The 13,035-nt window shown below is 38.7% G+C and overlaps 3 protein-coding genes across 4 annotated transcripts; 1 reads left to right on the top strand and 2 right to left on the bottom strand.

Annotated features, from left to right (window-relative positions):
* Positions 1-850: 850 nt before the first annotated feature.
* On the bottom strand, positions 851-1,535 carry LOC18021155. Its single transcript, XM_006403948.2, has one exon. The coding sequence runs from the start codon at positions 1,405-1,407 to the stop codon at positions 931-933; it is 477 nt and encodes a 158-aa protein (XP_006404011.1). The 5' UTR covers positions 1,408-1,535; the 3' UTR covers positions 851-930.
* A 110-nt stretch (positions 1,536-1,645) lies between these two features.
* On the bottom strand, positions 1,646-4,166 carry LOC112087774 (acidic leucine-rich nuclear phosphoprotein 32-related protein). The gene is made up of 2 exons (XM_024157685.1): positions 2,712-4,166; positions 1,646-2,218 (listed from the first exon to the last, which is right to left on the bottom strand). The coding sequence occupies exon 1, from the start codon at positions 3,822-3,824 to the stop codon at positions 2,844-2,846; it is 981 nt and encodes a 326-aa protein (XP_024013453.1). The 5' UTR covers positions 3,825-4,166; the 3' UTR covers positions 1,646-2,218; positions 2,712-2,843.
* Positions 4,167-9,112: 4,946 nt separating this feature from the next.
* On the top strand, positions 9,113-11,813 carry LOC18021154 (protein indeterminate-domain 2). Of its 2 annotated transcripts, none has more exons than XM_024157914.1 (4): positions 9,113-9,846; positions 9,956-10,352; positions 10,438-10,664; positions 11,040-11,813. In XM_024157914.1, exons 1-4 carry the CDS (start codon positions 9,732-9,734, stop codon positions 11,684-11,686), a joined length of 1,386 nt encoding a protein of 461 aa, XP_024013682.1. In that variant the 5' UTR covers positions 9,113-9,731; the 3' UTR covers positions 11,687-11,813. The 2 variants fall into 2 exon arrangements, with proteins under 2 accessions (XP_024013682.1, XP_006404010.1); XM_006403947.2 differs by having other exon boundaries at positions 9,113-9,855.
* The last annotated feature ends 1,222 nt before the right edge of the window (positions 11,814-13,035 follow it).

Genomic DNA, 13,035 nt, shown 5'->3' with positions numbered 1-13,035 from the left:
AGTTTTTATCAATGAACTTTCTCCACACCTACAAGCATTGGGCATACCTTTCTGTCCTACAGGTACACCTCGACTCATACTGGCAGTAAAACCTGCAAATTGTGAAATCAAAATTAAAATCTTGATTTGATTTTCTGAAAGTATTTGAATAAAATCAAAATCAAAATTGCAAACCTAAACCTACCTGGAATCTCCGAAGAAGCGTTCGAATTCGACGATGAAGGGATTCTGATTTGATTTTGAACTCCACCGCAAAACCCTAACTATGGCTCATCCATGTTTTTAATCGACGAAGAAGAGAGAAGAAGAAGACATAGTTGTTTACTTTTTTTTAAAACTGTTTAATATTTTAAAACACGTCGTTTTGCCATATTTTTTTCTCAGATTCTTAAACTAAAACGACGTCGTTTTTGGGTTCTATCCACCGTGGCATCCGACTTGGATTGCGTTTGCTAAGTAACGGATTTGACTAACAGAAAGAAAGTCAATGCACTAATTGGCCATGAAAATATTGTTAAAGTATGTATTTACCACTTTTAACATGTTGAGGTACTGATTAACTTGTCAAAATTATTTGGGTATTTATTGGTACCAGATTATAGTGTTGAGAGACTAATCGGTCTTTTTCCCTTTCTCTTCACCATTACATGATCCTTGTTTAATAGTGAGAACGATTTGGTTCGGTTTACAGTTGTAATCTCAATTGCACAGTTTTCTCTTAACCGATCACTTATGCAAGCTTTATAGAACATTTGCTATTTGGAATACAGATTATCAAATATTCTTCTTGAATTTTATGTAATTTCTGAGATTTTTCTAGAAAATTATTAATCTCTGCTCAAAATGCAAATGTGGTCAATGAAAGCAAATCATTAATTGACACGTTAGGTGTACGACATTACACGTGACAGACGACGCAAAAGAAATTGGTTAACCAAAACACTGGTCACTAGGAAGCGGACCAGGAACCGACCCATTATCCAAAAACTGAAGACCGAACACCACAAGAATGGCTAGAACCGACAGGTACGACAAGCCCTCGACCGCACCCAACAACCCAAACGGCCCATTAGGTAGACCCGACCCGGTTTTCGTCTTGGTGTACAGAGACCAGCCGACGATGCCCAACACCACCAAGTAGCTCACACCTTCCAACGCTCCAATCGAACCAGCCGGTCCTGGAGGTAAACCACATCCCGTGGTCTTCAGAGTGTAGAGGGACCATCCAATAACTGGCGTCGACACCAAACCTCCGGCTATAGCCGCCTTCTCAAGAACTCCGCCAGTTTCGGTATTGTCCTTGGCCTTTGCTACGACCCTACATGACGGCTTAATCGATCGCCGGCTCAATTTTCCCCGGTGAAACGACGGTGGCAGAGAGGTGGAGATCGGAGATAGTAGAAGCATTTTGAGAGAGAGAGAAAAGAAAAGTGTAGAGTGAGAGAAAGATTGAATTTTGAACTCTCTCACCAGTTACCACATAATCTTGGTATGGTGTGGAAATAACAAACACTCCTGCCTAAGCTTTTAAGAAGCCTTGACGACCGTTTGATCAAAATGCATCACACAACAATCCTAAACAAACCATCCAGACCAATCATGATACGACATGTGTAAGTGTAAAGGGATGTGAAACAGAAGACGATTATAACTCAAAAGATTTATCCACATATAAGCATCTTACAAGACCCTCTAACAGAGAAACAAGGTCTCGAAACTATCCTTTGCTGTCTTTGTTTTTTTGTTTTTTTGGTTTTTCTTTCCCTCCATAAAGTGGGTTTCTAAAAAGGCGGGTAAATCCAAGTTGTGTAACCGTCATTTGAAAATCCACCAGCCAAGACCATAACTGACATTTGAACATTCAGATATAGCCGTCCTAATCCACAAGGCGCAGAGCTTCTTTTGCATCCAAAACTCATCAAACAAGATAATGTGTGTATGTTCAACCTTCCTCATCATCAACGCCGTCGTCGTCACCATCATCATCATCGTCATCATCATCATCTTCGCCATCATCTTTGTCATCACGTTTTCTCTTTGGACGAGATGATGATGATGATGGCAGGGAGTGGTCAGGGATTGGCAGGTCATCTTCAACTTCTTCTTCTTCATCCGGATCGTTGTCTTCGTTGATGGGCTCGATGTCACTACCCACAGCATCATGATCTTCCACTTGTGACACTGGCTGAACAAGGTATCCTTCACCAGATTCTTCATCCTATCAAAATCATCAAATTCTAGGTTAGCCATAAACACAAAAGAGATCAGTTCATTCTACATCATCTATTAACAAACGAAAAAACTTCACACATGGACCATTCCAGCTACAAAACCGGTCAACTTTGGCTTTAAATGTCTTTAACAACAAGAAGAAATCGACCTGATACTTTAAGGTGCAAACAAAACAATACAAGACCGAAATGATATTCTCAACACTGCAAGAAAAATAGAGCACCAACAACATACTCAAGTCCTAACTTAATCGTCCACTATCAATCATCAAACTTCTAACATCTATATCTGAATACCGGCAACATACTGGACTTAGGCATAAGACCTTTCGAGCTAAAGTGGTAAGCCTGTCAAGAATATAGCTACAGAAACTAGGTACTAGTAAAGAAACAAGGAGCACAAAAAGCAAGAATCAGTGAAACGCAATAGAATTCACATATCAAAACATTGCAAATATTTGCAAGTACCAAGTATCTCACCTCGTCTTCACCATCATCGTCATCCCCGAAATCCCCATCATCCTCAACCCCTTGGTCGTCCTCCCCAGTCTCACCATCGTTATCCTCAGCATCATCCCCTTGCTCGTGCCCATCAATCTCTCCTGCATTCATCTACCGTCCTGTACTCCCTGACCCACCAAGACCACGATCATCGTGATCCACTTCCTCTTCATCATCGTCCTCTTCTTCATCTTCTTCATCATCAACCCCATCTTCCTCGTTATCACTATCTTCAATTTCATTCACCTCAACCGCATCATTGTCTTCCCCTACTTCCTCCTCATCAATCTCTTCCCCAGACTCACTATCGTCACCATTATCTTCCCCTTCCTCTCCATTTACAGCTTGAAGACGAAACCCATTAGGCCTGTAACTCGTCCCGTTAACTCCAGCCGCCTGCTCTGACTCATCATCCTCTGCATCACTCTCTTCATCCTCATCCACATCAACAACTCCATCTACCCTCTCACTGTGCCCATTACTCATCCAAGGACCCTCTGTTCTCTCGTCTCCATCAACCTCCCCGCTTCCAGGATCCTCCTCATCACCTTCCTCTTCTTCTTCCTCCTCCTCCTCATCTTCCTCATCATCCTCATCATCAGATTCAGGCCTCTCGTTCCCTTCCGCATCCGTCTTATCTAAATACTTCAAAGTTTTGATCAAAGCAAAAACCCTGGATCGATAATCCTTAACCCTCGTCACAGGACACTCATACAGATCAAGCGAAACCAGCTTCAACTGAGCAAGAGGAGCAAGATCCTCAACGAACTGGATCCGGTTATTCGACAAATCCAAATCACGCAGCGAATCAAGCCCAGCCTCGACCAGAAACTCCAGACCCACAGTGATCCGGTTATCAGATAAGATTAGCTTCTGCAGATTCCCGAGCCTAGGGAACTGCTCGAGCGAAGAAACACCGATGTTAGCTATTGAGAGATGCTGAAGATTCTGAAACCTCTCGAGAAGGCTAGGTGGTGGTAAACGTCCCTGGACGCATTTCGCAGCACCGTCAAGTGTTAACGTCCGTGTAGCTAAACGGTCCGTTTGACCATCCAAAGCCGCTTCAACAGCTCTTTCCCAAATCTCGTCCATCAAAAACAAAAACCCGCCTAAAATCTCGCCGCACCAGTATCCGTATTTCACGTCTCTCAAAAAGATAATAGCTTTGAAACTCGCGAGAAGAAGAATCACAACACAGAAATCCCCAAAAAAAAAAAAATTGAACAGAAGGAAACCGCGAAATCTCGATGGGGGTAAGAGTTGATTAGAGGGTAACAGAGTCAAATAAACTCCCTTTTCGATGTTTTTTTTTCTCTACCGGCGTAAAAGGAAACCCTAATTTGTACGGTCACCACCAGTCGCCACTAAACCTCGTGAAGGAAGACGAAAACCTAAACATCGTCTCTTGTTGGGCTCTTAATTGATTGGGGCGGGTCTGGGAAAAAACCAAAGAAAAAAAAAGGGCCGAAAAGTGGGGGCGGGTGGTTTTGACGTATTTTTGCGTGAATTATTTAACGCGTTAATAAGCGTTGGATTCACATATTAAGGATCGATGACGTGGCTTAATGGAGGGTGTGGATTGAATAATTTTGTGCTGGTTCTCTAGAAAGACGTAAGGTTTTTGGATCTGGAAAATTTCGTCACGTCTCTGTAGTGTGCAACTAATAGTGGACCCCTTTGTTTGACATATTTACAAAGACGCCATTATCGGTGATTTTTATTCTTTTTTCTTGATGAATTGTCAAATATCTCTACAAGACAGTGGATCTCGTTTACGAATTTGAAACATGTGATTCATTCGAGTTGTTGTATATTATAGGTTTTGTTCTACTACTGTACTATAAATAGAAACTTAGAAAGAGTTTAAGTTTTGGTCTAATTGAATTTATTTGTACAAGTCCATACTAGATTACTAGACGTATTCATCATGGGTACGTTAACTAAATTCCACATATGTTTTGTCTTAGAGAAGATCATTTCGAAATGTTACTAATTCGATTCAATATGTGATTCAAAGTTCTAGGCCAATTTCACTCAAATTGTTTTCCCAAAACACAGAAGAGATTCATTGTAACTTTTTTTTTTTTTTTTTTTTTTTAAATGTTAAATTTTATACCAAATTTTTGATTTTTTTTACAGACAATACAGAGATACAACGAAGAAAACAGAAAACCAAAATTTACTGACACACAAAAACAACAAAGAAACAACAGAAACACAAAAAAGCCAAATATCCAGCAAGTAAGAGAAGAAAAATAAAACCGAAACCAAACAAGATGAGAAAGCAGCAATCACGTGCAAAAGCACAGACCATCACGTTTTTGCCGCAGCTCAAAGAACTGGAGTTCACATCATAGTTGCCACGAGCGTCCTTCCGAGGCCCGTCCTTTAACCACCGGAAAAAAAATACCTACAGCTTCTCCGAAAACTGATGTGATCTCCGAAATGCGTAACGGATTAAACTGCAACCGGTGATAAGGAAGTCTGAGCGGTAATCGGAGAAGTCACTTCCAACCACCATTCCCGTAGAAACCGAAGCCTCCATAGGGACCAACCTCCACAGCTACAATCTAACCGGACAACAGACCGGCGCCTCTACAATACACATCTCGAAAGGCTCCACTATCTACACCGAACCACGATCGGAGTCCTCACGAGTCAAGACCAAGACCAAACTGCGAAACTGCTGAGAATTGCTGATAACACAAACACACACCCACAGCGAAACCCGAGCCACAACGGTGAAAAGACGGCACCGGAAACTTCGTCGAACATGGTGAGAGAACAGCCGCTGAGCCACCCGCCTAAAACCACCGTCGAGAGACATTGTTGGTGGAGCCACACACGCCGGAAGAAACGAGAGCCACCACTCCGAGGCTAGCCACAAGCCAAACCTCTCCTGCGAAACCAAAACCATAGACTGAACCCGTCCTCTAGGTCCGAATCGCTGCCGCTGGAGCCGAGGAGATCAAAGCCTACATCGCCACCACACTTATGCCTCGGGAACACCGCTATGAACAAAACGAGGCAGAGATGGACTTTAACCGGGGAGAGACGAACTACACCACCGAGGAAAATCGGAGAGCTCGCCGCCGGCAACGAGGACTCGCAAAGAAAAGCCGAAAGAGACCGTCGGAGGGAAACGCCGGTGAACACCAAAGAAAGCAAACCCCACCGAGATAGAACGACGCGAACGGCAGAGAGGCGCATCACCACAAGGAGATCGCCTTCCACCACCGCAACCCCAGCGACGCCACTGAAGCTCCGTCGCCGTCGAACGAAAACTACACACCGGAGAAACTTCACTTTGACGCCACACCGAGCCGACGGCCGAACTAAGACAAAACACCTAACAAACGAAAGAGGGGCCATCAGAGTCCCTCCTCCGGCGACGGTGAGCCACCACGCACGCCGAAGAGGGAGATCGGAAGAATCCTTTAAGGTGTCTGCAAGAGAAAGTTTTAGATCTGATTTCGCTCGAGAAAGAAAAGGAGGAGAGAGAAAAGGTCAACTAGATAAAGTTTTTTCTGAACCATTCATTGTAACTTCTGTAGACATGCATCTTCATTTGTCCATTAAATTACAAAGAAAATAAATGTCTAAACGTTTAGACATGCAATTTTCACCGTGGATTATGCAATTTGTGGAAGAAAAAAAACTAATTAATTATGCAATTTTCTCCGTGGATTATGTTTCTCACCAATGTAAGTAGCGCCTAGGAACATATTCGTCATCGGTTGTGGATTCAAGTCTTTCCTTTTTTTCACTGGACCAAACAGTCAATAAATAATTGAATATACATGTAAAAATCCGCAAAGCGATATCGATGGTCAAGTAAACAACTATGACTGCTCGGTAAATGGACTTTACAACAACAAAAATTGTTGTTTCCGCAAATGACTTTACAGTTGAAAGAGGCGAGTTTGAGAGATCACAAATTTGGCTATTTATGCCATAACACGAAACCACCCATATCTTTGTTGCTATTAACACTCGTGTCGAATCTATCTCTTTAATTAGTGAAACTTCGACGTTGTCCTCTCCACCTGGTTTTATCTATATGCCCTAACATTTGCAAAGTTATATCCTTAAGACCATGATGGATATTTTGTCAACTATAATACGAAATTTACATGATAGCCTTAAACACAATATTGGAGCAATATTTGATGGGCTTTGTATAAGTTGTACAACGTCTATATATGGAACCACTTGTCTTCTGAGCCGTCATCCAAGTTTACAACCTCAGCGCCATTGTTGTTCCCATCCAGACATACATTTCCTCGGATTTGGGAACTTCCAATACGAACATACATGATCGTTGAGAACAAGCTCAAATCCATTGAAAAAAAAAACAGAGGAAAAGAATTGAATGTTTTCAACATCGATGTATTCTGTTTGAATAATGGAGAAATTGCTACTTTCTTTACTTTTAAAAATTATTTTACTCGAGTTACACATTACGTCCAGTCGTCCAGATTTTGTCCGGACAATTTTAGACTTTTAATCTCAGTCGTTTCCTAATTGAAAGTGAAACATAGGCTACATACTTTGTCTGGTTGACACTTAACAGTTAACACCACCTTTATTTTGTTTTCGTTGTTAACCCATATTCAACGTCAGATTTTTTTGTACACCGTGTCTATATCATGTCTGTATGCATTTAATTGTTACATATTTCATGATCTTCCAACAAAAACGTTTAATTTGTTGAGTGAGATTTGCTAACACATGAATTGGAAACAAAATACGCAGCATAAGAAGAATTAAAATAACATAAAAAGTTATTGGGTTAATGGGCTCAGCTCGGGAAAAGAGATTGCGGCCCAAAACTCTACAATTTTTCTATATCATTATGTGTCTATTTCCCAGACCATCATACATATAAATATATAATAGTATATTATAATGAATAAAATTTATTATTTCACTTAATTTGATTATTTCACTAGCTTGATTATTAGATAGTGAACTTTTTCTTCGTAGGAAATGGAATTTCAAAGCTGGCTAAATAGTGTTTTTGGAATCTTGAGGGACCCTGACACGCCTAAAATAATGCTGTTTTTGAAACTCATATACAATATAGATAGCAGAAAAAAATGTATATAAAGTCAAACACTAGTTTTTGATGAATTTTAGCAGAAAACGTTGCACTTCTTACTTTTTTATAATCAAATGCAAAAGTTGAAAAAAAAAGGATCAATTGATTGATAGCAAATATTATGACAAAGATGACAATTAATTATTGTTAAAAAGGTGTTATCTGGTTCGAATTTTATCCAACGGGCGTATTGAAATTAAACGACACACGTGGCAACATCCTAACAACACCTCAAACACTTACGGGCTTACGGCTGCCTCCTTGTATCAAAATCTGAAAATCAACGTAGTAAATGTAACATGTAGATAACAAACACGTCAAAGTCAACAAAATTACGCGATCAATTGCATTAAATGGTGTACTAGTATGAATATGATATCAGAATTCAGAACACGGAAATGCTTGATCACATCGCTAGACGACAAAATCAACCGTATATTTCAAAAATTTCCGTAATTGTTTATCTTCTTTTGTTATTGTTTCTCGACAAATATGGAAATTACTTTTTCATCGGAGGTGTTTGGCCCGACAGCGTGACGGTAAATCCTCCACTGTCTTCGCTTAAGGATAACGGCAGTGAATCTTTTTTTTTTTAAACTTTTACTTTGCTTACAATTTATAAAAACCTGAAAAATCTTAAGATAGAAATTGGAATAAATTAGTTTAACGCGTTAAAACCATTCAGCTTTTAAAATGGATACAATCTACCGTAAATTACCTTTTTTTTTTTAGTAAGCTCCAGACAGAACTTTGTTTGTTTTGTCAACACTATTATATATAGATCAAAATTTATGAATAACAAACATAAAACAGTTTTAATGTTTATTGAACTAATCCATTCTATCCCCTATAATCATTCAATTTGAATGTGGCAATTATAATTCATCTGCAAAATTTTCTCAGCACATTTGGGGATATGATCAAATAACCAATCATTGACATAAAACTCCTTTATCTAGTAACATCGTTTTAGTCTCTTATCCATTTAGTTTTAAATGAGCAGACAATAGTAAAAAAGAATTCAAGAAAGACAATGAGATTGATTAATTTTTTTTTTAAAAATTCATAAGTAATGCATGGGAGTCCAGCAGAATCAAGATAGATACTTGAAAACACTCGAACCCCACAAGGATCGACAAAATATTTCTTTTAGATGGCTGGAAAACTATTATTTTAAAAATCTCCCAAATTTAAAAATATCTAAAGTGTTGAAAAGTTGTGAAAATCGATTAAAGAGAAGGAAAAAATTAATAATAGTTGTGTTGATAGAGAGAGAGAAGAAGAAGAAAGCTCATTTGTCTCGTAAAAACCAAAGGGAAACCAAAAAAAAAAGGGTCGTAGCTTTCTTTCACACGAAATCTCACGAGCCGCCTTGTTATTCTTCTTCTTTCTCTGTCTCTTTCGAAAAAGAACAAAAACCACAGCGAAAAAAAATTAGAGCTTTGTGAGAACGGTAAGACCAACGACGGCGTTTCTCTCCGGTGGAATCTCAGCCGTTGGATCTGAGAAATCGCCGTGTCCAGTGGAGGAGTTAAAATGAAAACTTTCTTTTTCTAGTTTTAAATTTTTTTTGTTTTTATCGTTATCAGAAAAGGTAGGTAGCGAAAAAGAGGTTTTTACGAAAAGCAGATTGATTGACTGGTAGCTGAAGAACAACGGAGGAGAAATATAGAAAGTGAGAGAGAGAGAGAGAGAGAGAGAGAGAGAGAGAGAGAGAGAGAGAGAGAGAGAGTAAGATAAAAAAGAAGAGTGAGAAAAGATAAACCCTAAAGGTTGAAACTTGGTTGACGAAAATGAGCTGAAATTTTCTTCATTTATTTCATTCTTACTTTACTTTTTTTCTTGGGTTACTTCAAAAATCAGTAGAGAGAAAAAAGTTCGATTTTTTTTTTTGGAAGATGCCGGTAGATTTAGATAACTCCTCCACAGTTTCCGGCGAGGCAAGTGTCTCATCCACCGGAAACCAAAACCCACTTCTAAAATCCTCCGGAAAAAAGAAACGAAACCTCCCAGGCATGCCCGGTAACTTAAAAATCCAAACTTTATGTAACTCAAATTAGAAATTTCTCTTCTTTCAGTTTTTCCTGATTTTGTTATGCTTGTTTTATTTGTTTCGTTTCAGATCCAGAATCAGAAGTTATAGCTTTGTCACCAAAAACATTACTAGCAACAAACAGATTCGTTTGCGAAATCTGCAGCAAAGGATTCCAGAGAGACCAGAATCTGCAGCTTCACCGTCGAGGTCACAATCTTCCATGGAAACTCAGACAGAAATCGAGCAAAGAAGTGAGGAAAAAGGTTTACGTTTGTCCTGAGATCAGCTGTGTTCATCACGACCCTTCACGCGCTTTAGGAGATCTCACCGGAATCAAGAAACACTTTTGTCGGAAACACGGCGAGAAGAAGTGGAAATGCGACAAATGCTCCAAGAAATACGCTGTTGTGTCCGATTGGAAAGCTCACTCGAAGATTTGTGGCACCAAAGAGTATAAATGCGATTGTGGTACTCTGTTTTCTAGGTAACGTGCTTAAACAATCAATCCAATTTCTCAATCTCCAAATCTTTTAAGAATTTTTTTATCCTTAATTGTTCTTCTCTTGTAGGAGGGATAGCTTTATAACGCATAGAGCTTTCTGTGATGCTTTGGCTGAAGAAAGTGCGAGAAGCCATAATAATCCTAGTAAGAAGCAGAATCCGGTAGTTTTGCCCCGGAAGAAACCAGTACCCGACCCGAAATCTGTAGCTGCAGCTAATTCACCGTCGTCTCCGAATCTTGCTCCGGTGGATACTCAATCTGCTAAAATCAAATCTCCTCCGATTAAGCGATCAGGTAAAAGTAAAACTCTGTTATGGAATTCAGTCTATATTAGCAAAGCTAGGCAATTTGGAATCCTTTCTTGTCGCTATGTTTGCTTGTTTTGTCTTTCTTTCTAGTTTTAGAAGAAAACGAAGAATGAGAAATCTGTGTGTAATGGTCGGTGATCTTGGAGTCTAGTAGGTTTTTGTCCGTAGCGTCGTATTATTTTATCTGTTACCTGATTAAGAACATAATTCGTTTGGTAAGTTTTGGTGTTCTATATAGCTTGATTGATTCTTTTATGATAAAGAAATCAAAAGATATGATTGATTTGCTTTTTTTTCTACTCCTTCAATTTTTCTATTGATTATATAGAAGAAAAGTCTCAAACTTTATACGATTTTGCAGAATCACCAAAAACCCCTCCAGAAACCTTACAAGAAGCTCCAAAACCGACCGGTTTAAACGTTACAAGAAACGGCGTTTTCGCAGGCTTATTCGAATCTTCATCAGCTTCTCCAAGCATATACACATCTTCTTCTTCTTCTTCATCATCATCACAGTCTCTATTTGCGCCATCCTCATCCATCGAACCCATCTCTTTGGGGCTCTCAACAAGTCATGGATCATCATTTCTCGGGTCAACCCGGTTCCCAACTCAGCCCGCAATGTCAGCAACTGCTCTGCTTCAAAAAGCAGCTCAAATGGGAGCAACTTCTTCGGGAGGATCATTGCTTCGAGGGTTAGGCATTGTTTCATCTTCTTCACCTTCTATGGACTCAATAGTCCCTCATGGCTTAGGATTGGGACTGCCTTGTGGCGGCGAAAGCAGCTCGGGTTTGAAAGAGCTCATGATGGGGAACTCCTCTGTGTTTGGTCCGAAACAGACAACATTAGACTTTCTCGGATTAGGTAGAGCCGTTGGCAATGGTGGCGGTGGTCCCGGAAACGGACTATCCGCTCTAGTTGGAGGAACCGGCGGCGTCGATGTGGCGGCTGCGTTTGGATCAGGAGAGTTTTCAGTGAAAGACATTGGTAGAAGAACATCATCATAAGTACAGTGTAAGTTACTATGTTTCAGAGATTGGAGTTTTCTATGTTCTTTGTTCAGTAGCTTTAGTGTGAGTTGAATTATAAGAGTAGTAGTAAACTTCCATTTAAAAGAGAAGGTTTAAATTTATATTATTTTTGCAGCTAATTATACTCTGATTAATTGACTTATTTCTTTATTCTTAAACGCAAAGAAATAGTTAGTGAGGGACTGATGATGACTGAGTCTAAATATTACGTGAGAATGCAATAAATGGAAATGTTTTGTTTTCATTGCCTTAATAGGAATTTACAGGGAGATGAGATTTACTTCTTTTAATAGAAAACTCTTTCCAAATCTTGAAGAGTTTTGGGACCCCATTGTTTTCGTTGGATTTCGATCGAATATTGAAATTTTACCTTTCGATTTTTGACCACTGATTTGATTAAGATGATATTCGATAGACAAAAAGAAAAAGAGATTCGACAATAGATATTTTGTAGGTCCATAATAATAAAATGATATATCATGACAGGACAAACACCACTAAAGAACTGTTTAAATCTCTAATTACGATTGAGGCATCATAAAGATAATGATAAATACGCTATAATTTGAAAGCCCATTTACCTCTAAATAGGCCCAAATATATAAAATAATACTTCTGATTCCCTTTAGTCCACAACATACACCACGAAATAGAGTAAAGAACAAAAACACAGAAGCCTTTTTCTACATAGTTAAAGAGTCGTTCAGGATAAATAGATCATGCAATCAGGAAATAAAACCTAATGAGATATAAAAATTGTCTTCAATCTTCCATTTTTAACGCTTCAGACAATTGAAGAAGCTCCTTTATTTCATGAAAGGGATACATATCTATTGGAGTCTTTTCCCAATTTTTGATGCTTCGAGTTACATAATTAAATCACTGCATTCTGCATACACGTTTTTTTTTGGTTTTAGTATACATGGCGTATTTAATACATCGTTCATATTTATTTATTTTCGGATAAAATACAGTGTTCATATTTATTTAAGGTAATATAGGTCTCATGATATAATTAAAAAAAAAAAACAAAATAACGATCATGACAAACAACTGCTAAACAAACAAATATTACGTGATTGTCAGAAAAGGATAGCAGTAGCAGCAGTTGATAGAATATATATATTTTTTTAATCTAATGTTAAATTATATTCAAAAGAAAAAATAAACTGTTTTACAATATTAAAAATATATTCTTTATTTAGGTTTTCATTCTTTTGGATTCTATTCGTAGTGTTGTTAATTCTATTTTTGCGGATGATGCGCGTAGAACTTCGTTTCCACGGCGAGTTTGTATTTAATTTTTTGGTATGAATAAATTGAGG

This window comes from Eutrema salsugineum, unplaced genomic scaffold (genome assembly GCF_000478725.1).
Source record: "Eutrema salsugineum unplaced genomic scaffold, Eutsalg1_0 scaffold_16, whole genome shotgun sequence".
Taxonomy (NCBI): domain Eukaryota; kingdom Viridiplantae; phylum Streptophyta; class Magnoliopsida; order Brassicales; family Brassicaceae; genus Eutrema; species Eutrema salsugineum.
This window is presented reverse-complemented; position numbering and strand designations above follow the sequence as displayed.